Here is a 22,696-nt window from a genome sequence, read left to right as displayed (position 1 = left end):
AATAAAGGGGGCAGTTCTCCGGGCGTTGTAGAAAAGATTCAGGGCATTATGTACAGAAAAGGATATGGAAGGATATGAGTACAGTTCAGGTAACCCTAAGCGTTGGGTAACAATGAAAGAGATAGCGTCATTGGAGGCATCGATTGAGCCGGTCTCGGCGTGTATGGGGGGTGGAACAAAGGAACTATATGAGGCAGTTTGAGAGGGACTAGGGGTTCTACAGTGAAATTGTATAATAAGAACTAACCCAAACAGCAATAGGCAAGGCATAATTGACATGGGAGAGAGGCAGAATAACAATGTGCCGTGCTCCCTGTGTGTGTCTGTGCGTGCGTGTGCGTATCTGCATCATTTAGCTTATCTGAGTGTATAATTGTGAATGGGATCTGTGAATACTTGCATGCATGCGGCTAAACCATACTTAGCATACAGTACCCTTTCACTTTACTCTGACCTCTAGGTCATGGCTGTGATACCAGGGACTAGAGCCAGGGGGTGCTGAAGAGAACTTGTCTAAGTGGGCTAAGAATACGCTGTGGCAGCTGGATCAGAAATGCACAAGACCTCGTTCCATAGAGCAAGTTACCGGGAAGGGTAATGACAGAAGAAGATGCTATACTGATACTGTATACTCACTATCACTCTGGACATCACTCTCCACCTACACTAGTGCACTCCAGGAAGCATCCTGCCAGGCACCCATTCCCTCCCTCTCTATCATCCTCCCTGGATAGAGGTGTCCCTCTCGGCTGCTGTCATGTCTATATGAGCCAGTTATCAGTGGGACAGAAGATCATGACCGAGACCCTCCGGCTCCCCTCCTTCCAGGTGCAGGCCCCGGGGGACTGGGAGACCCAGGATGGAGACCCAGGATCGGAAGCCTCCGCCGGGGGAAATGAAGTCGAGGTACTCGTCACAGGTTGTGACCCTTCCATCCTCTCCAGCTCTGCCACTCCGTCCCTCCACCGCAAGCGCTTCAAGATGCGGCGCATGAAGAATGTGCAGAGCGAGAGCAGCGTGACCCCGGCTGTGTCTGCAGCGGCTGCCACTATGAGGTCAGAGGTCATGAGTAAGAGCCAGGGGTCGCACTCCTTCTCGGGGGCCATGGAGTACTTACAGCTGCCGTCCATCGAGATTACGCCATCCAGCGACAAGGACGCGGCAGCCACCTGGTCCAGCTGCTCCACACCCAGCACTTCCCCGCGACGCAAGAGCTTCTTGCTGCACCGCTGGCTGAACATGCGCGAGAAGAAGGAGCACGACAGTGAGAGCAGGTCTGTATAGAAGCTCCGGCTTGAAGTTTCCCCTAGGTACAGATCTATGATCTGCTTCCCCTCCCCCAATCCTAATCTTAACCGTTAGTGGGGAAAATGCAAAACTGTGTATAATGTAAAATACACAGTGGGTTACCCATTAAGTGTTAGATATGAAGTTGGGCCAGCTTAAGGCACCCTCATGCATCAAAGTGTAGTTGGAACCATGTAGAAGTGGAACCATATCAGAACCATTAAACAGAACTGTAAGTGAAAGGTATGATTAGAGTTGGAGTGCTGATCTAGGATCAGGTGCCTCTGTCCATTTAATTGTATTGATTGTGATCTAAAATGTAGATCAGCACTCCTACTGATTTAGACGCTTTCTCATAGATACCAGCTGTTGACGTCCGAGTGTGATACTATACAGTGCATTCGGAAAGTATTTAGACCCCTTGACTTTTTGTTACGTTACAATTGATAAAATTATTTTTTTCCTCATCAATCTACACACAATACCACATAATGACAAAGCGAAAACAGGTTTTTAGAAATGTTAGCAAATGTATTAAAAATAAAAAACAGAAATACCTTATTTACATAAGTATGAGACTCGAAATTGAGCTCAGGTGCATCCTGTTTCCATTGATCATCCTTGAGATGTTTCTACAACTTGATTGGAGTCCACCTGTGGTATATTCAATTGATTGGACATGATTTGGAAAGGCACACACCTGTCTATATAAGGTCCCACAGTTGACAGTGCATGTCAGAGCAAAAACCAAGCCATGAGGTCGAAGGAATTGTCCGTAGAGCTCCGAGACAGGATTGTGTCGAGGCGCAGATCTGGGGAAGTGTACCAAAAATCAATGCGGCATTGAAGGTCCCCAAGAACACAGTGGCCTCCATAATTCTTAAATGCAAGATGTTTGGAACCACCAAGACTCTTCCTAGAGCTGGCCGCCAAGCCAAACTGAGCAATCGGGGGAGAAGGGCCTTGGTCAGAGAGGTGATCAAGAACCCGACGGTCACTCTGACAGAGCTCCAGAGTTCCTCTGTGGAGATGGGAGAATCTTCCAGAAGGAGAACCATCTCTGCAGCACTCCACCAATCAGGCCTTTATGGTAGAGTGGCCAGACGGAAGCCACTCCTCAGTAAAAGGCACATGACAGCCCGCTTGGAGTTTGCCAAAAGGCACCTGAAGGACTCTCAGACCAAACAAGATTGTCTGGTCTGATGAAATCAAGATTGAACTCTTTGGCCTGGATGCCAAGCGTCACGTCTGGAGGAAATCTGGCACCATCCCTACGGTGAAGCATGGTGGTGGCAGCATCATGCTGTGGGGATGTTTTTCAGCGGCAGGGACTGGGAGACTAGTCAGGATCGAGGGAAAGATGAACGGAGCAAAGTACAGAGAGATCCTTGATGAAAACCTGCTCCAGAGCGCACAGGACCTCCGACTGGGGACGAAGGTTCACCTTCCAACAGGGCAACGACCCTAAGCACACAACCAAGACAACGCAGGAGTGGCTTCGGGACAAGTCTCTGAATGTCCTTGAGTGGCCCAGCCAGAGCCCGGACTTGAACCTGATCGAACATCTCTGGAGAGATCTGAAAATAGCTGTGCAGCAACACTCCCCATCCAACCTGAAAGAGCTTGAGAGGATCTGCAGAGAAGAATGGGAGAAACTCCCCAAATACTTGTAGTGTCATACCCAAGAAGACTCGAGGCTGTAATCGCTGCCAAAGGTGCTTCAACAAAGTACTGAGTAAAGGGTCTGAATACCCAAATCAAATCAAATCAAATTGTATTGGTCACATGCGCCGAATACAACAGGTGCAGACATTGCAGTGAAATGCTTACTTACAGCCCTTAACCAACAGTGCATTTATTTTAAACAAAAAAAGTAAGAATAAAACAACAACAACAAAAAAGTGTTGAGAAAAAAAGAGCAGAAGTAAAATAAAGTGACAGTAGGGAGGCTATATATACAGTAAAATAAAGTGACAGTAGGGAGGCTATATATACAGGGGGGTACCGTTGCATAGTCAATGTGCGGGGGCACCGGCTAGTTGAGGTAGTTGAGGTAATATGTACATGTGGGTAGAGTTAAAGTGACTATGCATAAATACTTAACAGAGTAGCAGCAGCGTAAAAGGATGGGGTGGGGGGCAGTGCAAATAGTCCGGGTAGCCATGATTAGCTGTTCAGGAGTCTTATGGCTTGGGGGTAGAAGCTGTTGAGAAGTCTTTTGGACCTAGACTTGGCACTCCGGTACCGCTTGCCGTGCGGTAGCAGAGAGAACAGTCTATGACTAGGGTGGCTGGAGTCTTTGACAATTTTGAGGGCCTTCCTCTGACACCGCCTGGTATAGAGGTCCTGGATGGCAGGGAGCTTTGCCCCAGTGATGTACTGGGCCGTACGCACTACCCTCTGTAGTGCCTTGCGGTCAGAGGCCAAGCAGTTGCCATACCAGGCGGTGATGCAACCAGTCAGGATGCTCTCGATGGTGCAGCTGTAGAATTTTTTGAGGATCTGAGGACCCATGCCAAATCTTTTTAGTCTCCTGAGGGGGAATAGGCTTTGTCGTGCCCTCTTCACGACTGTCTTGGTGTGTTTGGACCATGATAGTTCGTTGGTGATGTGGACACCAAGGAACTTGAAGCTCTCAACCTGTTCCACTACAGCCCCGTCTATGAGAATGGGGGCGTGCTCAGTCCTCTTTTTTTTCCTGTAGTCCACAATCATCTCCTTTGTCTTGGTCACGTTGAGGGAGAGGTTGTTGTCCTGGCACCACACGGCCAGATCTCTGACCTCCTCCCTATAGGCTGTCTCATCGTTGTCGGTGATCAGGCCTACCACTGTTGTGTCGTCGGCAAACTTAATGATGGTGTTGGAGTCGTGCCTGGCCATGCAGTCATGGGTGAACAGAGAGTACAGGAGGGGACTGAGCACGCACCCCTGAGGGGCCCCCGTGTTGAGGATCAGTGTGGCAGATGTGTTGTTACCTACCCTTACCACCTGGGGGCGGCCCGTCAGGAAGTCCAGGATCCAGTTGCAGAGGGAGGTGTTTAGTCCCAGGATCCTTAGCTTAGTGATGAGCTTAGAGGGCACTATGGTGTTGAATGCTGAGCTGTAGTCAATGAATAGCATTCTCACGTAGGTGTTCCTCTTGTCCAGGTGGGAAAGGGCAGTGTGGAGTGCGATAGAGATTGCATCATCCGTGGATCTGTTGGGGCGGTATGCAAATTGGAGTGGGTCTAGGGTTTCTGGGATTATGCTGTTGATGTGAGCCATGACCAGTCTTTCAAAGCACTTCATGGCTACAGACGTCAGTGCTACGGGTCGGTAGTCATTTAGGCAGGTTATCTTAGAGTTCTTGGGCACGGGGACTATGGTGGTCTGCTTGAAACATGTTGGTATTACAGACTCAGTCAGGGACATGTTGAAAATGTCAGTGAAGACACTTGCCAGTTGGTCAGCACATGCTCGGAGTACACGTCCTGGTAATCCGTCTGGCCCTGCGGCCTTGTGAATGTTGACCTGCTTAAAAGTCTTACTCACATCGGCTACGGAGAGCGTGATCACATAGTCGTCCGGAACAGCTGGTGCTCTCATGCATGCTTCAGTGTTGCTTGCCTCGAAGCGAGCATAGAAGTGGTTTAGCTCGTCTGGTAGGCTTGTGTCACTGGGCAGCTCGCGGCTGTGCTTCCCTTTGTAGTCTGTAATAGTTTTCAAGCCCTGCCACATCCGACGAGCGTCAGAGCCAGTGTAGTATGATTCAATCTTAGACCTGTATTGACTCTTTGCCTGTTTGATGGTTCGTCGGAGGTCATAGCGGGATTTCTTATAAGCGTCCGGGTTAGAGTCCCGTTCCTTGAAAGCGGCAGCTCTACCCTTTAGCTCAGTGCGGATGTTTCCTGTAATCCATGGCTTCTGGTTGGGGTATGTACGTACGGTCACTGTGGGGACGACATCATCGATGCACTTATTGATGAAGCCAGTGACTGATGTGGTGTACTCCTCAATGCTGTCTGAAGAATCCCGGAACATGTTCCAGTCTGTGCTAGCAAAACAGTCCTGTAGCTTAGCATCTGCGTCATCTGACCACTTTTTTATTAACCGAATCACTGGTGCTTCCTGCTTCAGTTTTTGCTTATAAGCAGGAATCAGGAGGATAGAGTTATGGTCAGATTTGCCAAATGGAGGGCGAGGGAGAGCTTTGTATGCGTCTCTGTGTGTGGAGTAAAGGTGGTCTAGAGTTTTTTTCCCTCTGGTTGCACATTTAACATGCTGGTAGAAATTAGGTAGAACGGATTTAAGTTTCCCTGCATTAAAGTCCCCGGCTACTAGGAGCGCTGCATCTGGATGAGCGTTTTCCTGTTGCTTAATGGCCTTGTACAACTCATTCAGTGCAATCTTAATGCCAGCATTGGTTTGTGGTGGTAAATAGACAGCTATGAAAAATATAGATGAAAACTCTCTTGGTAAATAGTGTGGTCTACAGCTTATCATAAGATACTCTACCTCAGGCGAGCAAAACCTCGAGACTTCCTTGGTATTTGATTTTGTGCACCAGCTGTTGTTTACAAATATACAGAGACCGCCACCCCTTGTCTTACCAGAGTCTGCAGTTCTGTCCTGTCGATGTAGCGTATAGCCCGCTAGCTGAATGTTATCATTGTTGTCGTTCAGCCACGACTCCGTGAAACATAAGATATTACAGTTTTTAATGTCCCGTTGGTAGGATAACCGTAATCTTAAATCGTCAATTTTATTCTCAAAAGATTGAACGTTGGCTAATAGGAGTGATGGGAGAGGCAGTTTACTCGCTCGCCGTCGGATCCTCACGAGGCACCCGGATCTGCGTCCGCGATATCTCCGTCTCTTCCTCACGCGAATGACGGGGATCTGGGCCTTGTCGGGTGTCTGTATGATATCCTTCGCGAACGCCTCGTTGAAGAAAAAATATTCGTCCAATGCGAGGTGAGTAATCGCTGTCCTGATATCCAGAAGCTCTCTTTGGTTATAAGAGACGATGGCAGAAACATTATGTACAAAATAAATTACAAATAACGCGGAAAAACACACATCAATCAATCAATCAATCAATTTTATTTTATATAGCCCTTCTTACATCAGCTAATATCTCGAAGTGCTGTACAGAAACCCAGCCTAAAACCCCAAACAGCTAGTAATGCAGGTGTAGAAGCACGGTGGCTAGGAAAAACTCCCTAGAAAGGCGAAAACCTAGGAAGAAACCTAGAGAGGAACCAGGCTATGAGGGGTGGCCAGTCCTCTTCTGGCTGTGCCGGGTGAAGATTATAACAGAACCATGCCAAGATGTTCAAAAATGTTCATAAGTGACAAGCATGGTCAAATAATAATCAGGAATAAATCTCAGTTGGCTTTTCATAGCCGATCATTAAGAGTTGAAAACAGCAGGTCTGGGACAGGTAGGGGTTCAATAATAGTACAATTGGTTAGAGGGCTGTAAAACGGCAGCCATCTTCTTCCGGCGCTGTTCACAATACTTATGTAAATGTGATATTTCAGTATGTTGCAAAAGTTTTTTTAAACCTGTTTTTGCTTTGTCATTATGGGGTATTGTGTGTAGATTGATGAGGTGGAAAAAACAATTTAACACATTTTAGAATAAGGCTGTAATGTAAAAAACTGTGGGAAAAGGTAAGGGGTCTGAATACATTCCGAATGCACTGTACATGTTCTAAATAGGCTCCTAGAAATGTTACATAAGCCACAGTGCTGAGTATGAATTGCTATGTATCATCAAACAACAGGAAATGGAGGAGTGCGCTTAAGAACAATGGATACAAATGTTTAATACATACAAATGCCCTTGCTGCCAGAATTTGGTCTTCAGTGAATGTGGATGGTATGTACAGCACTGGACTTCTATAATACATAGTTTGGTAAATAAATTATTTGTATCGTTTTTAAATGGGGTTTTATGTTCAATATTGGAAGTTGAAGTTTTGGCCTCGTATTTCATTAGCATAATATAATGTTAAGTTGCCTGGTGTCTGTTACTAGCGGCGTCTAGGTTGAAAGTGTGTATTTTAGTTTTATGAGGACTATTGACTACTACAGTATTGTCCCTGGCTGTTCACTACTTTAAAGGATGTGAGATTTGGACCACTTGTAGCATTGGTTCTACTTTGATGACTGGTGACTCGGAACCAAATCAGCTACTCATTTTTGTTAAGGTTGTCACAAGATATTAGGTGAATCTGATCTCTGACTGCATACTACAGCCATTCCAGGAGACAAAATGAGAACTACAATCCATGCTCATTACTGTGGATAGTTCTGTAGTTGAACAGTGTCGTAGTCCCATTGACATGTAACATGTACAGCCTTACAACTGAGAGCTAAAGGTAATATCTGTGTCCCAAATGGCACCTATGTAGTGCACTACTTTTGACCAGGGTCCATAGGGCTTTGGTAAAATATAGTGCACTATATCAGCAATAGGGTGTCATTTGAGTCTACAGGGCTATATGAAATATTCATAACCAACACTGCTTTCTGAAGAACTGGGCTACGTCCCAAATGGCACCGTATTCCCTGTATAGTACACTACTTTTGTAGCCCCCATATGGGCCCTGGTCAAAAGTAGTGCACTATATAGGGAATAGGGTGCCATTTGAAACACAGCCCTGATTTGCCTAATATAAAACAGTACTGCTGCTTACAGTATGTAGCCCAGTCAGCCTTTAGTTTCCAGTGCTCTGACACATAGCCTGGATGGCAGATTTATGCACCCACGTCTCATTGTTGTCATGGCAAGTCTTGCCTAGTTGGCTTTCGCAGAAACAGACAGGCTGCTCTGAAGGTATATTATTTGCTATGAGATGTGCCACTTTTCTGTCCCACTCTTTCATGTGGTACATGTAAGCCACATTGCAGTTGTGGCACTCTTGGTTATGTGAAGAGTCCTATGCGACCAATGGAGGCTTGTCTTTTGTTGTTGTAGTTGCCGTTGTTGTTGTTGTCTGGATGCCTCTTTGACAGAAAATATGTTTTTACATAAATGTTGCTGCCTGAACACTGGCAACAATGCATGGAAATTCTTTCAATAGGACAAATTATAGCTTAAAGTGACTAGACGACCAGAGATACAGGATACTCTATGTCTCTACAGGCCGGTTTCCCGGACACAGATTAATCCTAGTTCTAGACTACAAAACGCTCAATGGAGATTATTTTTAATCCAGGACTAGGCTTCATAGGGCCAGCAGTTTTTCCAGACCACTTGACCTGACCAACTAGCCACTCGACCCCTAGCAATAGGCTACTATGACTAGGGACTGGAGTCTTTCCTAGTCAGGTCACATTCAGGAACAACTCCTGGCCTAACCATAACATATTTACCCTCACATTGCATTCACATTGGCTAATATTGGCACAAACCCGTCATCCTGATGTGGCATTTGTAAGGAATGCTTGGATCTTGAATCTGAACCTTCATTTTTCAAAAGAGATACACTACAATATATATGTGACGTATGTAGACACCCCTTCAAATTAGTGGGTTCGGCTATTTCAGCCACACCCGTTGCTGACAGGAGTATAAAATCAAGCACACAGCTATGCAATCTCCATAGACAAACATTGGTAGTAGAATGGCCTTACTGAAGAGCTCAGTGACTTTCAAAGTGGCACTGTCATAGGATGCCACCTTTCCAACAAGTCAGTTCGTAAAATTTCTGCCCTGCTAGGGCTGCCCTGGTCAACTGTAAGTGCTGTTATTGTGAAGTGGAAACGTCTAGGAGCAACAACTGCTCAGCCGCGAAGTGGTAGGCCACACCAGCTCACAGAACGGGACCGCTGAGTGCTGTCCTCGGTTGCAACACTCACTACCGAGTTCCAAACTGCCTCTGGAAGCAACTTCAGCACAATAACTGTTCGTCGGGAGCTTCATGAAATGGGTTTCCATGGCCGAGCAGCTGCACAAAAGCATAAGATCACCATGCGCAATGTCAAGAATCGGCTGGAGTGGTGTAAAGCTCACCGTCATTGGACTCTGGAGCAGTGGAAACGCGTTCTCTGGAATGATGAATCTCTCATCACCATCTGACAGTCCCAACGGACGAATCTGGGTTTGACAGATGCCTGCCCCAATACATAGTGCCAACTGTAAAGTTTGGTGGAGGAGGAATAATGGTCTGGGGCTGTTTTTCATGGTTCGAGCTAGGCCCCTTAGTTCCAGTGAAGGGAAATCTTAACGCTACAGCATACAATGACATTGTAGACGATTCTGTGCTTCCAACTTTGTGGCAACAGTTTGGGGAAGGCCCTTTCCTGTTTCAGCGTGACAATGCCCGCGTGCACAGAGGTCCATGCAGAAATGGTTTGTCGAAATCGGTGTAGAAGAACTTCACTGGCCTGCACAGAGCCCTGACCTCAACCCCATCAAACTGGAACTGAATTGGAATGCCAACTGCGATCCAGGCCTAATCGCATTAACATCAGTGCCCGACCTCACAAATGCTCGTGGCTGAATGTCCCCGCAGCAATGTTCCAACATCTAGTGGAAAGCCTTCCCAGAAGAGTGGAGGCTGTTATAGCAGCAAAGGGGGGACCAACTCCATATTAATGCCCATGATTTTGGAATGAGATATTCGACGAGCAGGTGTGCACATACTTTTGGTGCACAGATGACACTTAATTTTTTCCGCTACCCCTTTTTCGAGGCAGGTGCATGATAATGGTCCATTCTAAATTAAAAGACATTTCACACATTTCACACATATAATATTATACAGTACCAGTCAAAAGTTTGGACACACCTACTCATTCAAGGGTTTTTCTTTATTTTTACTATTTTCTACATTGTAGAATAATAGTGAAGACATCAAAACTATGAAATAACACATATGGAATCATGTAGCAACCAAAAATGTGTTAAACAAATCAAAATATATTTTATATTTGAGATTCTTCAAAGTAGCCACCCTTTGCCTTGATGACAGCTTTTCACACTCTTGGCATTCTCTCAACCAGCTTCATGAGGTAGTCACCTGGAATGCATTTCAATTAACAGGTGTGCCATGTTAAAGTCAGTTGTGTTGTAGGGTGGTATACAGAAGCTAGCCCTATTTGGTAAAATACCAAGTCCATATTATGGCAAGAACAGCTCAAATAATCATTAATTTAAGACATGAAGGTCAGTCAATACTGAACATTTCAAGAACTTTGAAAGTTTCTTCAAGTGCAGTCGCAAAAACCATCAAGCGCAATGATGAAACAGGCTCTCATGAGGACCGGCACAGGAAAGGAAGACCCACAGTTACCTCTGCTGCAGAGGATAAGTTCATTAGAGTTACCAGCCTCAGAAATTGCAGCCCAAATAAATGCTTAACAGAGTTCAAGTAACAGACACATCTCAACATCAACTGTTCAGAGGCGACTGCGTGAATCAGGCCTTCATGGTTGAATTGCTGCAAAGAAACCACTACTAAAGGACACCAATAAGAAGAAGAGACTTGCTTGGGCCAAGAAACATAAGCAATGGACATTAGACCGGTGGAAATCTGTCCTTTGGTCTAATGAGTCCAAATCTGAGATTTTTGGTTCCAACCGCCATGTCTTTGTGAGACGCAGACTAGGTGAACGGATGATCTCTGCATGTGTGGTTCCCACATGAAGCTTGGAGGAGGAGGTATGATGATGTGGTGGTGTTTTGCTGGTGACACTGTCTGTGATTTATTTAGAATTCAAGGCACAGTTAACCAGAATGGCTAACACAGCATTCTGCAGCGATACGCCATCCCATCTGGTTTGGGCTTAGTGGGACTATCATTTGTTTTTCAACAGGACAATGACCCAACACACCTCCAGGCTATGTAAGGACTATTTAACCAAGAAGGAGAGTGATGGAGTGCTGCATCAGATGACCTGGCCTCCACAATCCCCCGACCTCAACCCAATTGAGATGGTTTGGGATGAGTCGGACAGCAGAGTGAAGGAAAAGCAGCCAACAAGGGCTCAGCAAATGTGGGAACTCCTTCAAGCATTCCAGGTGAAGCTGGCTGAGAGAATGCCAAGAGTGTGAAAAGCTGTCATCAAGGCAAAGGATGGCTACTTTGAAGATTCTCAAATTCTCAAGATTTTTTTAACACTTTTTTGGTTACAACATCATTCCATATGTGTTATTTCATAGTTTTGATGTCTTCACTATTATTCTACAATGTAGTAAATAGTAAAACAATTAAGAAAAACCCTTGAATGAGTAGGTGTGTCCAAACGTTTGACTTGTACTGTATGTAAAGACAAGATTAAATCAAGAATAGTGTGAAGGGTGACAATATTAACCTATCACTTGTGAATTAAATATTATCACTTGTGAATGATGCCCGGCTTAAGGCAAGAAACAGCACATGCTTTTTTTTGTTGAGTTTTTCAAATCATAGTCACACACCTCATGTAGCGTAGCCCGTATGCCTAAATGTTTTGAAAAGGTTTTTATTGCAACTAAAGTGGCCAAAAAACTTCTTAAAATGAAGCACATTAATCCGCTTTACAAGGGGTGTACAGCCTAACTGGCATACATACGCAGCCCGTGAGTTTCAAGTTTGGGGAAGGACATTTTCACCATAAAAATGCATCTTTATAATAAAAGCATTACATGCAGAATCGCATTTCTGGTGACTTTTGAGAATGGTGTTTTCCTGCTAATGGAACATTTGCGCTTATAGCCTACTGCCGTGTGAGCATTGCTGCGCTTATAATGTGAAAAAATTGTTTGAGCGTCAGGCTCATTGCTTAAAACAGTTTTTTTGATGCTAGTGGTTGTATTAATTTGGGACCTATCGCATCCCACAACTGTCCCAGACTATGTTTGGAATATTTATTTCTCGCACAGAATAGAATAGGTCAACTTTTGTACAATGGGGGACAAAAATAGATTGACTTAGGCTAGTGCTTTTGACTTTCGTTAGACTTTCATCTTTTTGGCTGACGAAAAGCCTAAATGTGTTCAGTTCTTCCAATATCTTCAAAATGCTCCTCAGAATTGGATAAGGATGCGCGCAGTTGCTTCCCCGATGTGTCTGTCTTCCCTTGTAGCCTGTGAGAAAGCTGATCACATGATGGAGACCCATGTGAGTGAGAGCTGCTTCGGCACGCAGTTCGGAGAAGGGAATTATAATTATTATATTCAGCCCAAGGGCACAACGGCCACTGGCCGCAAAGAGCATGGATTGTTTTAGGGGGCATTACGGCCACACAAAGGGGATGCAGGATAGGAAATTCGAGGCATTAACAAGTGCTTGTCAAATTGTGAATGAGAGGCTGATGAAGTGTGTACAGCCTGCGCAAAATACAAAGCAGAGCTCATGCCTTTCATGCAACTTTTTTCAAATCATCATTAGAGTCACATCATGCAGCCTTATAATGTATAAAACATCTAAACGTACAGTTGAAGTCGGAAGTTGACATACACTTAGGTTGGAGTCATTAAAACTAGTTTTTCAACCACTCCACAAATGTATTGTTAACAAACTATCGTTTTGGCAAGTCGGTTAGGACATCTACTTTGTGCATGACACAAGTAATTTGTCCAACAATTGTTTACAGACAGATTATTTCACTTATAATTCACTGTATCACAATTCCAGTGGGTCAGAAGTACACTAAGTTGACTGTGCCTTTAAACAGCTTGGAAAATTCCAGAAAATGATGTCATGGCTTTGGAAGCTTCTGATAGGCTAATTGACATCATTTGAGTCAATTGGAGGTGTACCTGTGGATGTATTTCAAGGCCTACCTTCAGTGCCTCTTTGCTTGACATCATGGGAAAATCTAAAGAAATCAGCCAGTCTGGTTCATCCTTGGGAGCAATTTCCAAACGCCTGAAGGTTCCACGTTCATCTGTACAAACAATAGTACGCAAGTATAAACACCATGGGACAACGCAGCCGTCATACCGCTCAGGAAGGAGACGCATTCTGTCTCCTAGAGATGAAGGTACTTTGGTGCGAAAAGTGCAAATCAATCCCAGAACAACAGCAAAGGACCTTGTGAAGATGCTGGATGAAAGTAGAGGTACCAGGTACAAAAGTATCTATATCCACAGTATAATGAGTCCTATATCGACATAACCTGAAAGGCCGCTCAGCTAGGAAGAAGCCACTGCTCCAAAACCGCCATAAAAAAAACAGAATACGGTTTGCAACTGCACATGGGGGCAAAGATGGTACTTTTTGGAGAAATGTCCTCTGGTCTGATGAAACAAAAATAGAACTGTTTGGCCATAATGACCATCGTTATGTTTGGAGGAAAAGGGGGTAGGCTTGCAAGCCGAAGAACACCATCCCAACCGTGAAGCATGGGGGTGGCAGCATCATGCTGTGGGCGTGCTTTGCTGCAGGAGGGACTGGTGCACTTCACAAAATAGATGGCATCATGAGGTAGGAATATTATGTGGATATATTGAAGCAACATCTCAAGACATCAGTCAGGAAGTTAAAGCTTGGTCGCAAATGGGTCTTCCAAATGGACAATGACCCCAAGCATACTTCCAAAGTTGTGGCAAAATGGCTTAAGGACAACAATGTCAAGGTGTTGGAGTGGCCATCACAAAGCCCAGACCTCAATCCTATAGAAAATGTGTGGGCAGAACTGAAAAAGCGTGTGCGAGCAAGGAGGCCTACAAATCTGACTCAGTTACACCAGCTCTGTCAGGAGGAATGGGCCAAAATTCACCAAACTTATTGTGGGAAGCTTGTGGAAGGCTGCCCGAAACGTTTGACCCAAGTTAAACAATTTAAAGGCAACGCTACCAAATACTAATTGAGTGTATGTAAACTTCTGACCCACTGGGAATGTGATGAAAGAAATAAAAGCTGAAATAAATCATTCTCTCTACTATTATTCTGACATTTCACATTCTTAAAATAAAGTGGTAATCCTACCTGATCTAAGACAGGGATTTTTTACTAGGATTAAATGTCAGGAATTGTGTAAAACTGAGTTTAAATGTATTTGGCTAAGATGTATGTAAACTTCCGACTTCAACTGTATAGCCCAACATTTGTATCACAACTAAAGTTACATAAATAACTTTAAGTTAAGCATATACTGTAGGAGTACCTGTTTCTTAGTTAACCGCTCAACATAGAATAGCTGCATGTGCGCACTCCCTCAAATCGTTTTGAGAAAATATCCTTTATATTTTATTCAGCTTTGTTCAATTGTATTCTTCATACTATAAAATAATGCCACAGAATTCTAAGCAAATCTTGTCTGCTAAATGAACTAGTGTAGCCCACAGCCATATGGCATAGCCAGACCATGGCCTAACATCAAGAAAACTCAGAGTATGCTAATCTGTTCTTCTGAAATAGAATACATTTTCTTCATATCATGTATCTTTAGACCTGTCTAAAATAAATAATGGATTTATTGTGATGGTGTAGGCTATATTACATGGATTTATTAGACTTTTTTAAATGTAGATGTTCATAAGATCTGCTTCATTGGCTTGTAGGATATGTGGGGAAGCCAGGAGATGCTAAATGTGTTTATGTTAATAAACTGTAAATTATGTGAGACCGGCAGTTATTTGCTTGATAATCACCGGCTGACAAAATGTGATGACCGCCACAGCCGTACTCCTGGCACCTACTACCATACCCTGTTCAAAGGCACTGAATATTTTGTCTTTCCCATTCACCCTCTGAATGGCACACATACAGAATCCATGTCTCAATTGGCTCAAGGCTTAAAAATCCTTCTTTAACCTCTTTCCTCCCCTTCATCTACACTGATTGAAGTGGATTTAACAAGTGACATCAATAAGGGATCATAGCTTTCACCTGGATTCATCTGGTCAGTCTATGTCATGGAAAGAGCAGGTGTTCTAAAACATGGTTAAAACTATAATTTTGACATCATAGATGGTCAGTCCTTGCATCCATAACTCTGTCTGTTGAGTTGTTACATTTCATGTAACTCTGAACTTTTCTAGGTGTCACACACTCACAAATGCACACGCACTAACACACACACACACACACACACAGATCTGTGCTTGTCAAATCAAATGTATTGGTCACATACACATATTTAGCAGTTGTTATTGCGGGTGTAGCGAAATGCTTGTAAATGTTTGTGTGTGTTAAAAAACACATTTACACTCTAACACTGTATCTCTGTGCTGTGTTTTCCCAGCAGGGAGAACAGCCTACAGAGCAGCCACGAGGAGGACTCCGCTCGCTTCTTGACCCCTCACAGTCGGGAGGAGAGGTGGGTAACACCCTGTGTGTGTGTGTGTGACTGCATACTGTGTGTGTGCATATGTGGGTTAAAACATGCGTACTTGTGGGCAGCTAGGTGAATGTGTGCTTGAAAGACAATGAGAAAGCAAATACAATGTCTATGTATTGCTCATAAAGACTTTTGGAAGACACTATGTATCGCCTATCAGCCAATTTAACACAACTTGCTAGCGTGCAAAGAGATGTTGTGAGGTGATAATTCCACTAGAGGGCCGTTCTTAACCAAAACCCTCAAAGGAGGACTACTACACAGTAGTGCAGGGTTAGTCAAGAAGAGAGAGAGGGGATGTGTGTGAGAGAAATGGAGAAGGAAAGATAAAGTGATGAGAGAGAGGGAGAGAGAAAGAGAAAAAGGGAGAGGGGGACTGTTTTAAAGAGGCGTGTTAAATACTCAAGTGTTAAACGGAAGGTGTTAAGTAGCTGTGAAACGTGCCTGTTTTTTCATCAAATGTCTCCTGGGCCTAAGCACAAGGAGGCTGTACACACGACAACACAGCCTCAGAGAATCCCCCCTTGTCTCCAGGTACTTCTCTCTCGCTCTTCTTTTAGTTTTATCTTCTCACACTGAGCACAGGTGACGTTGAATACACTAAAGATTCATTACAGCACACCACAGAAAAACATTTCAAAACGCTGTACAACAAAAAACTAAATTGAGAGTTTCTTATTGACATGTTCAGAATAGTACCACTCCATTTCAGACTGTTTACTTCAGTTTCCTGCGTAGGGAATACCACCCAGCTGATGCTGATGCAGGACTTTAAAAAGGCAAAGCAACTTTCACCCCCCCAAAAAATCTATCAGATATTTTCTCAAGAATTGCATTTTACTCTTAGCACCATCTGTGGCAAGAGCACACTATTATTCATTTCTGTCAATGGATGGCATATAATGGTGTAACATCTCCCCTCAAGCTTGCAGGTGTTGCAAGCTTGCATTTGAACTGGCATGCCTTCTCACAAAAAGGCGTAGCACACGCCCCAGCAGCCCCCTGAGGGGGCTGCCTCCGAGCTCGTGGGGCCTCGGCTCACCTCACACCCTAAAAAACATTTTGTATTAAAAAAATACGTGTTGAAAGAGTTAGCGACAATATACATGCCAATAAATAAAAATAAATCTGTTTAGAATGAAAAATAAATAAAGCTCTTTAGAGTTTTTCCACTTTTGGGACTATTCCATTGAACTCAGGTCGGAAGAACATCAAAGGTTCCAACCCACCCACTGTAAATACACATCTACGTCTCAGGTCATTTTGGCCACTGCCCCCATCAGCATCACAGTGTGCCAGTGTAACAGTGCAGTAGACAATAGACGTCAAATTACCTGGAAACACCAACACAGATACATTTTCAATGAAACTCCTTGAATTATTTCTCCTCTTATCCCTTTTCTCATTAAACCCAACCAGTCTCCACTATATCTAACCAGACAGGTATCACTCAATTATTTATATATACAGTAGATGTTTTGAAGCCACCGTCCCTACATCTTGGCACTCCCCCAACATTGTAAAAAATATTTAGGAAGTTATAGAAATGCAGTTATTAATGTCTACATTTGTTTTTGCCATGTAACAGACACCTTAATGCATACTTTTCAATTATATTATGTGAGCTAAACATAAAAAACTAAACAAATATATTAACATTTTCCTCAAAGTATAATTTTTTGAAAGTACTAATGTTATTGTCTCCACTACAACAAAAACATACTTAATACCGTAATTTTGTCCTTGAAACATTTTATTGAAATACTGTAGAATTCCATTCATTCCTATGGAGGACTGCACATTCTGGGGAGTGCCAATATGGCTGACCAGTGGCTTCAAAGCCTCTCATTGGCCAATACATAGCATCAGCCAACCAGGGTTTTTATACATCATTGGTATCACTCAGTGACTCACCTAGGCTTGATACCCATCTTTGATCAGCAATGGCCAGCTCACTAACAGACTGCCTGGCACACTGATGCATTTATTTATGGTCACGTAACCTTGAGGCTCCTTCTCTGGTGTGGAGGTACGGCTACCTAACACGTTAATGATTTATGACGATGCAAATGTGGTCTTGCTGCACAGTCACCCCCGAGAGTGTGTGAGTAAGTGAGTGAGTGTGTGTGTGTTTGTGTATGTGAAATCAGTCCTACTTTAATGGTTTGTGTGTGTGTGACGTCAGACCTAATTTAATGCTAACGGAGCTAAGGAAAAAAAAAAAGACTCATAATTATGTGCTGGCTGTGCACCTGTCTGTTATGTTGTAAAACGGTAACTAGCTAGAGTGTTTGGACTGAGTCTTGCTACTCACATACTCATCTCAGATAACTTCAGACCTCAGTTGAAATACATTGAGTATTTCAGTAATTTTTTTTTAGATACATATTTTCTGTTAATTTCAGTATTTTTTTTATACTGCTCAAGACATGAATTTGACTGGTTGGTGAACATTTCGCTAATGAATGCGTATTTAACCCAGGTCTAGATATTATTAAGGTCTCAAAAAGACTCTCATAGTTGGATCTATCACATTGGCTTGATGCTTCACCCATCATTCCCCCCATTGACTCTCACTCCAGGGTGAAGTTGCCCCTAGATACAGATCTAGGATGAGCTTCCCCTCCCCCAATCCCAACCAAATCAAATCATAATCAAAATAAAATAAAAATATTTTATTGTCACGCTTCGTAAACAACAGGTGTAGACTAACAGTGAAATGCTTACTTACGGGTCCTTTTTCAACAATGCAGAGTTAAAGATAAAAATGTAAATAAAGATTTGAAATAGTGACACAAGGAATAAATACACAGTGATTAACAAATAACAATGACGAGTAAAAATAACATAGCTATATACAGGGAGTACCAGTACCGAGTCGATGTGAAGGGGTACGAGGTAGATAATAGACAATAGCAGCAGCGTGTAGCCATTTGATGAGCAATTTAGCAGTCTTGTTTAGCAGTCTTATGGCTTAGGGGTAGAAGCTGTTCTGGGTCCTGTTGGTTCCAGACTTGGTGCACTGGTACCGCATGCCGTGCGGTAGCAGAGAGAACAGTATGGCTTGGGTGGCTGGAGTCTGAAAATGTTTTGGGTCTTCCTCTGACACCGCCTGTTATAGAGGTCCTGGATGGCAGGGAGTTCGGCCCCAGTGATGTACTGGGCCGTACTCACCACCCTCTGTAGCGCCTTGCGGTCTGGTGCCTTGCAGTTAATTACTGTGTAAGTCTATGGAAGGGGGTGTGAACCATGACCCTCCTAGGTTTTGTATCGAAGTCAATGTACCAAGAGGATGATGGAAAGCAGCTGTCCTCTGGCTAAACCATAGTGCTACCCTAGAAGGTGCTGTTGAGGCTACTGTAGTTCATTGTGTTTTAATCAATTATTTGGTGATGTAAAGATATTTAGTATAGTTTTATCTAAAAAGGCTAACTTTTTTAATGTTTCACTATTTTTATTTTTATTACATTCACTGAGTAGGATGGTCCTCCCCTTCCTCCTCCGAGGAGCCTCCACTGGTGCACACACACACACACACACACACACACACACACACACACACACACACACACACACACACACACACACACACACACACACACACACACACACACACACACACCCCTCTGCATTACTTAACACCTGCAGGAACTGCCTTATGGGGGGACATTGAGCACTGCACACACTCCCTTATGGTTAACTCCCCAGTTCCTATCCCCTCTCCCTCCACTCCCCCCTTCCTGGTGGACAGCTCATGTATTATGTGGTGATTCTCTGGGCAGGCAGGCCGGTCCCATGGGGAGAATCATCCACACTGCACAGCGGGCTATAGCTACAGCCAGGTATACAGGTACAGGGTACTGTACGCCAGCAGAGCTGAGCAGAGCAGGTGGAGAGAGGAGGAAGACGGAGAGGCTCGGGAAGTGGGTCACCTTAGGAGAGGGCAGAGAGAGAGAGGGAGAGAGAGAAATAGGAATTGAAATTGAAATAGGAGCTGAGAATGAGTGTTTGTGTGATAGAGAAATTGAGAGAGGGAATGAAAGAGGGATAGCGATAGTGGGGTACTGAGGGAGTGTGTGTGTGAGATAGAGAAAGTGAGAGTCAGTGCTTGAAAGAGATTAGGCTACTTTTTCTAGTCTGGATAGCAAAAAGACGTAAGCTAGCCTGAGGGATGCAGCTTTATTAGATCAAAACCTGGCTTATGTTCCGGACCCCCCTGTCTCGGACCCACCAGACCTCCGGGGGGTAGGAGGACGGTCACCATGGTCCAGAGTGGCTCGCTAACTGGTCAGATGTCCTGTGGCCTTGGGGTCAGGCAGGGCTGGGGGGGCTCACTGAGGAGGAGACTGGCCTTCCGCAGGGTCAAGTGAGTACCCCCCCCATTTCTCTCTCTCTGTCTCTGTCTCTCTCTCTTTCTGCTATGGGACCCACAGGACTTGCACATTTGTATCCCAGCCAAGCACTAACCCAGTGGATTCAACTAATCGAGGGCTTGATGGTCAGTGGATGAGTTGAATCCAGCAGGTTAAGTGCTGGGCTGGTACACAAATGTGCAGTCGGGTGGGTTCCCAGGACTGATGTTGATGAATACTGATTTGCGGCACTGAACAACTCACTCACTTTACTGGACTGTTCTGAGGCTTAGACCTGTTATGGTGTTCGTTCAGAGAAAGCTGTTCAAATGATGCTGAATATTAGCTCATGGTTGTTGTGTTATTGTTAAATATGTGTTGTGTGTACTTTATGATTACGCACCTTGGTAAGGGTCTTTACCAGGTCATTTGGATATGTCAGTCACGGTTTATTTATATGGCCGGGAAGATACCAGTATTGCGATACTCATTAGTATCGTGGCAAGGAAACAAAACACGAAGCAGATTTAACTTCTTTAGGAAAACAGCCCTAATGTTGGAAACAAACATCATTATGTTATCCAGAGTCACATGTATTTATTTTCCTAGCTATAGCACACAATATTTGACATACAGCAGGTTTTTAAAGGACCAAAGAGTTTGGTCTGCTTTGTGTTTTCATTTTTTCTCCATTGGAAGAAATATTTTGCGATACTGGTATTGTCACAGCCCTATTTATTTATATTCGATTGCCATGGTATCCTCTGTAACTCAGTTGGTAGAGCATGGCTCTTGCAACGGCAGGTTAGTGGGTTTGATTCCCAGGACCACCCATTTGTTGAAGAAAAATGATGCACCCATGACTGTAAGTCGCTTTAAATAAAAGCATCTGCTAAATGGCAGATTAAATTATCATAAATTAGCTTGAATACAACTGGACGAATGAATGTGTTGAGTGGTGTTGTCCTTTGAATTATGAATTGAGTGCCATGATATCTTATAGTGCCATGAGTATTCACTCCCAAAAAATTATAGTTTTTTCTATAAGCTCTAAAACATGTCATTTTACTTTCTTACAGGTCAGACAGTGGGGCGGGCAAGCTGAGGTAAGAATTGGCACTTTATTTTTTTTAAATCCCTGATTTTTTGTGCTGAGAATGTGCTAAAAGATGGTTGCTGAATCATGACTTCTGCTCCAAGGTGGTGAAAACACCATTGTTTTAGCTGCCGGACAAACTACCTGTCATTGTGTGAAGAATATTCAGCCTTTTGAATTTTGTCGAGCTGGCTGTTTCTGGTGTTTTGTAAGGTCCAGGTGCTGTTTCACCTTGGACGACCTGAACGTACATTTGTGTGTTTGTGAGTGTGTTTGAACATAGTCTTGTTGATAGGCAGAGCCGTGCTCGTTAGAGAGAGTGTTCATTGTGGAAGCACCAGAATGGTTATTCAAAGTTTAAGCAATATTTTATTACCATTCTAGAGCATGCGAGCCCACCTTCCTGTGTGTCCATGTTTGTTGTATTAAGGTTATCTGTGGCCTTGAGTACTACAACCATTTTATAGTTATATTATTCAGTCTCCTCAAACAGTCTTATAATCATGCATCCCTGGATCGACTCTGAAGTGCTCAAGAGACTCGCCAACACAACACAACAGAACATCTGACTGAACCCTATACAGCCCCTGCCAACCTGGGTCACCAAACCCTGACCTATGACCCTTTGACCTTATGTGTCACAGTCATCGGGCCTCAGAAGGAGAGAGGGAGCTCCGGGGTGAGGTTTCCTGTAGGTACAGATCAGCCTCCCCTCCCACAATCCTAACCTTAATCATTAGCAGGAAAAAAGCTAAATTGACCCAAGATTAGTGTCTAGGGACAACTTAACCCTAACCCTAGATGAAAGGAGACACCCTGGCATCTGGCGTCCTCTACTGGGCCAGACTGTCTCACACATAAATACGTCATCACAGGAATAGGAGCTGGTCACGGTACACATACTACACAAGGTGCATCTCAATAGTCTATAAAGTAGCATCCTCACCTCCTCTCCTTTCCTTCATCTGCCCTGATTGTTAAAAAATTAAACAGGTGAGAGCAGAAGGCGTTCCCTAATGCTTTCACCTATCCTGGGTTTGGTGATCAGTGCAGAATAGAATAGAATGGAACTGTATTGTCCATTGTAGGGAAGAGCAGTAAAGCCTGAGAGGTAAACAACATAGGACAAACGAGTGAGACCCAATGAAAGGAAGTCGCTTAGGGAGATAGCAGAGAAAGGGGAGAAGAGTGGAAGGAAAGGGGGAAAAAGAAATGGTCAAACCAATGACATTTAAAGGCGTAGAAGAAGAAGTGCTTCAACAGAGAACTGCTTAGATGCTGCGCTCGCTTGAGATTGAGACCACTCACAAGTCGTATCTTTTTAAACCAGAAAGGCTTGTTAAACACTGGTTTCATTTTACCATCCCCAGTCCCTCCTGAAATGTAACGCACAACCACTAATGAATAAAACGGTAAATGTACTGTTTTGATTCACTATTGTTTCACTTCACTGATTCAGTCTGTACCAATGATGTTTGTATACATCATTGGTCTGGACATGTCTTCATTAAAACCATTTGTGCCTATGTTTATCTTTAGCCGTGTGCTAAGGCGTCTCGCTCATTGCCTGAATTAATTAGGCACTAATGACTGTGACTAGGTCTCAGCTCTATAAGGGCCTATAACACATTTTTCTGGTTTAAGACGGTAGCAGAGAAAACATGGAACATGGTGTAATCATTTTCAGTTGTGTTGAACAGTA

The 22,696-nt window shown here is 43.9% G+C and overlaps 1 protein-coding gene across 1 annotated transcript; it reads left to right on the top strand.

Moving 5' to 3' along the window:
* Positions 1-765: 765 nt before the first annotated feature.
* LOC121574237 lies at positions 766-21,008 on the top strand. Its single transcript, XM_045222693.1, has 4 exons — positions 766-1,274; positions 15,451-15,525; positions 19,781-19,912; positions 20,978-21,008. The coding sequence occupies exons 1-4, from the start codon at positions 766-768 to the stop codon at positions 21,006-21,008; spliced, it is 747 nt and encodes a 248-aa protein (XP_045078628.1).
* Positions 21,009-22,696: the final 1,688 nt, after the last annotated feature.

Source organism: Coregonus clupeaformis, chromosome 9, assembly GCF_020615455.1.
Source record: "Coregonus clupeaformis isolate EN_2021a chromosome 9, ASM2061545v1, whole genome shotgun sequence".
NCBI lineage: Eukaryota > Metazoa > Chordata > Actinopteri > Salmoniformes > Salmonidae > Coregonus > Coregonus clupeaformis.
The sequence above is the reverse complement of the archived record's forward strand: the minus strand, read 5'-3'. Positions and strand labels throughout refer to the sequence as shown.

What these genes read in the sequence shown, in the direction of transcription:
- LOC121574237 (XM_045222693.1), top strand. Translation starts at nt 766, where the DNA reads ATGAGCCAGTTATCAGTGGGACAGAAGATCATGACCGAGACCCTCCGG. An exon ending in GAGCACGACAGTGAGAGCAG is followed by an intron (nt 1,275 to 15,450) that starts GTCTGTATAGAA and finishes GTGTTTTCCCAG; the next exon opens with CAGGGAGAACAGCCTACAGA. An exon ending in CTGGCCTTCCGCAGGGTCAA is followed by an intron (nt 19,913 to 20,977) that starts GTGAGTACCCCC and finishes ACTTTCTTACAG; the next exon opens with GTCAGACAGTGGGGCGGGCA.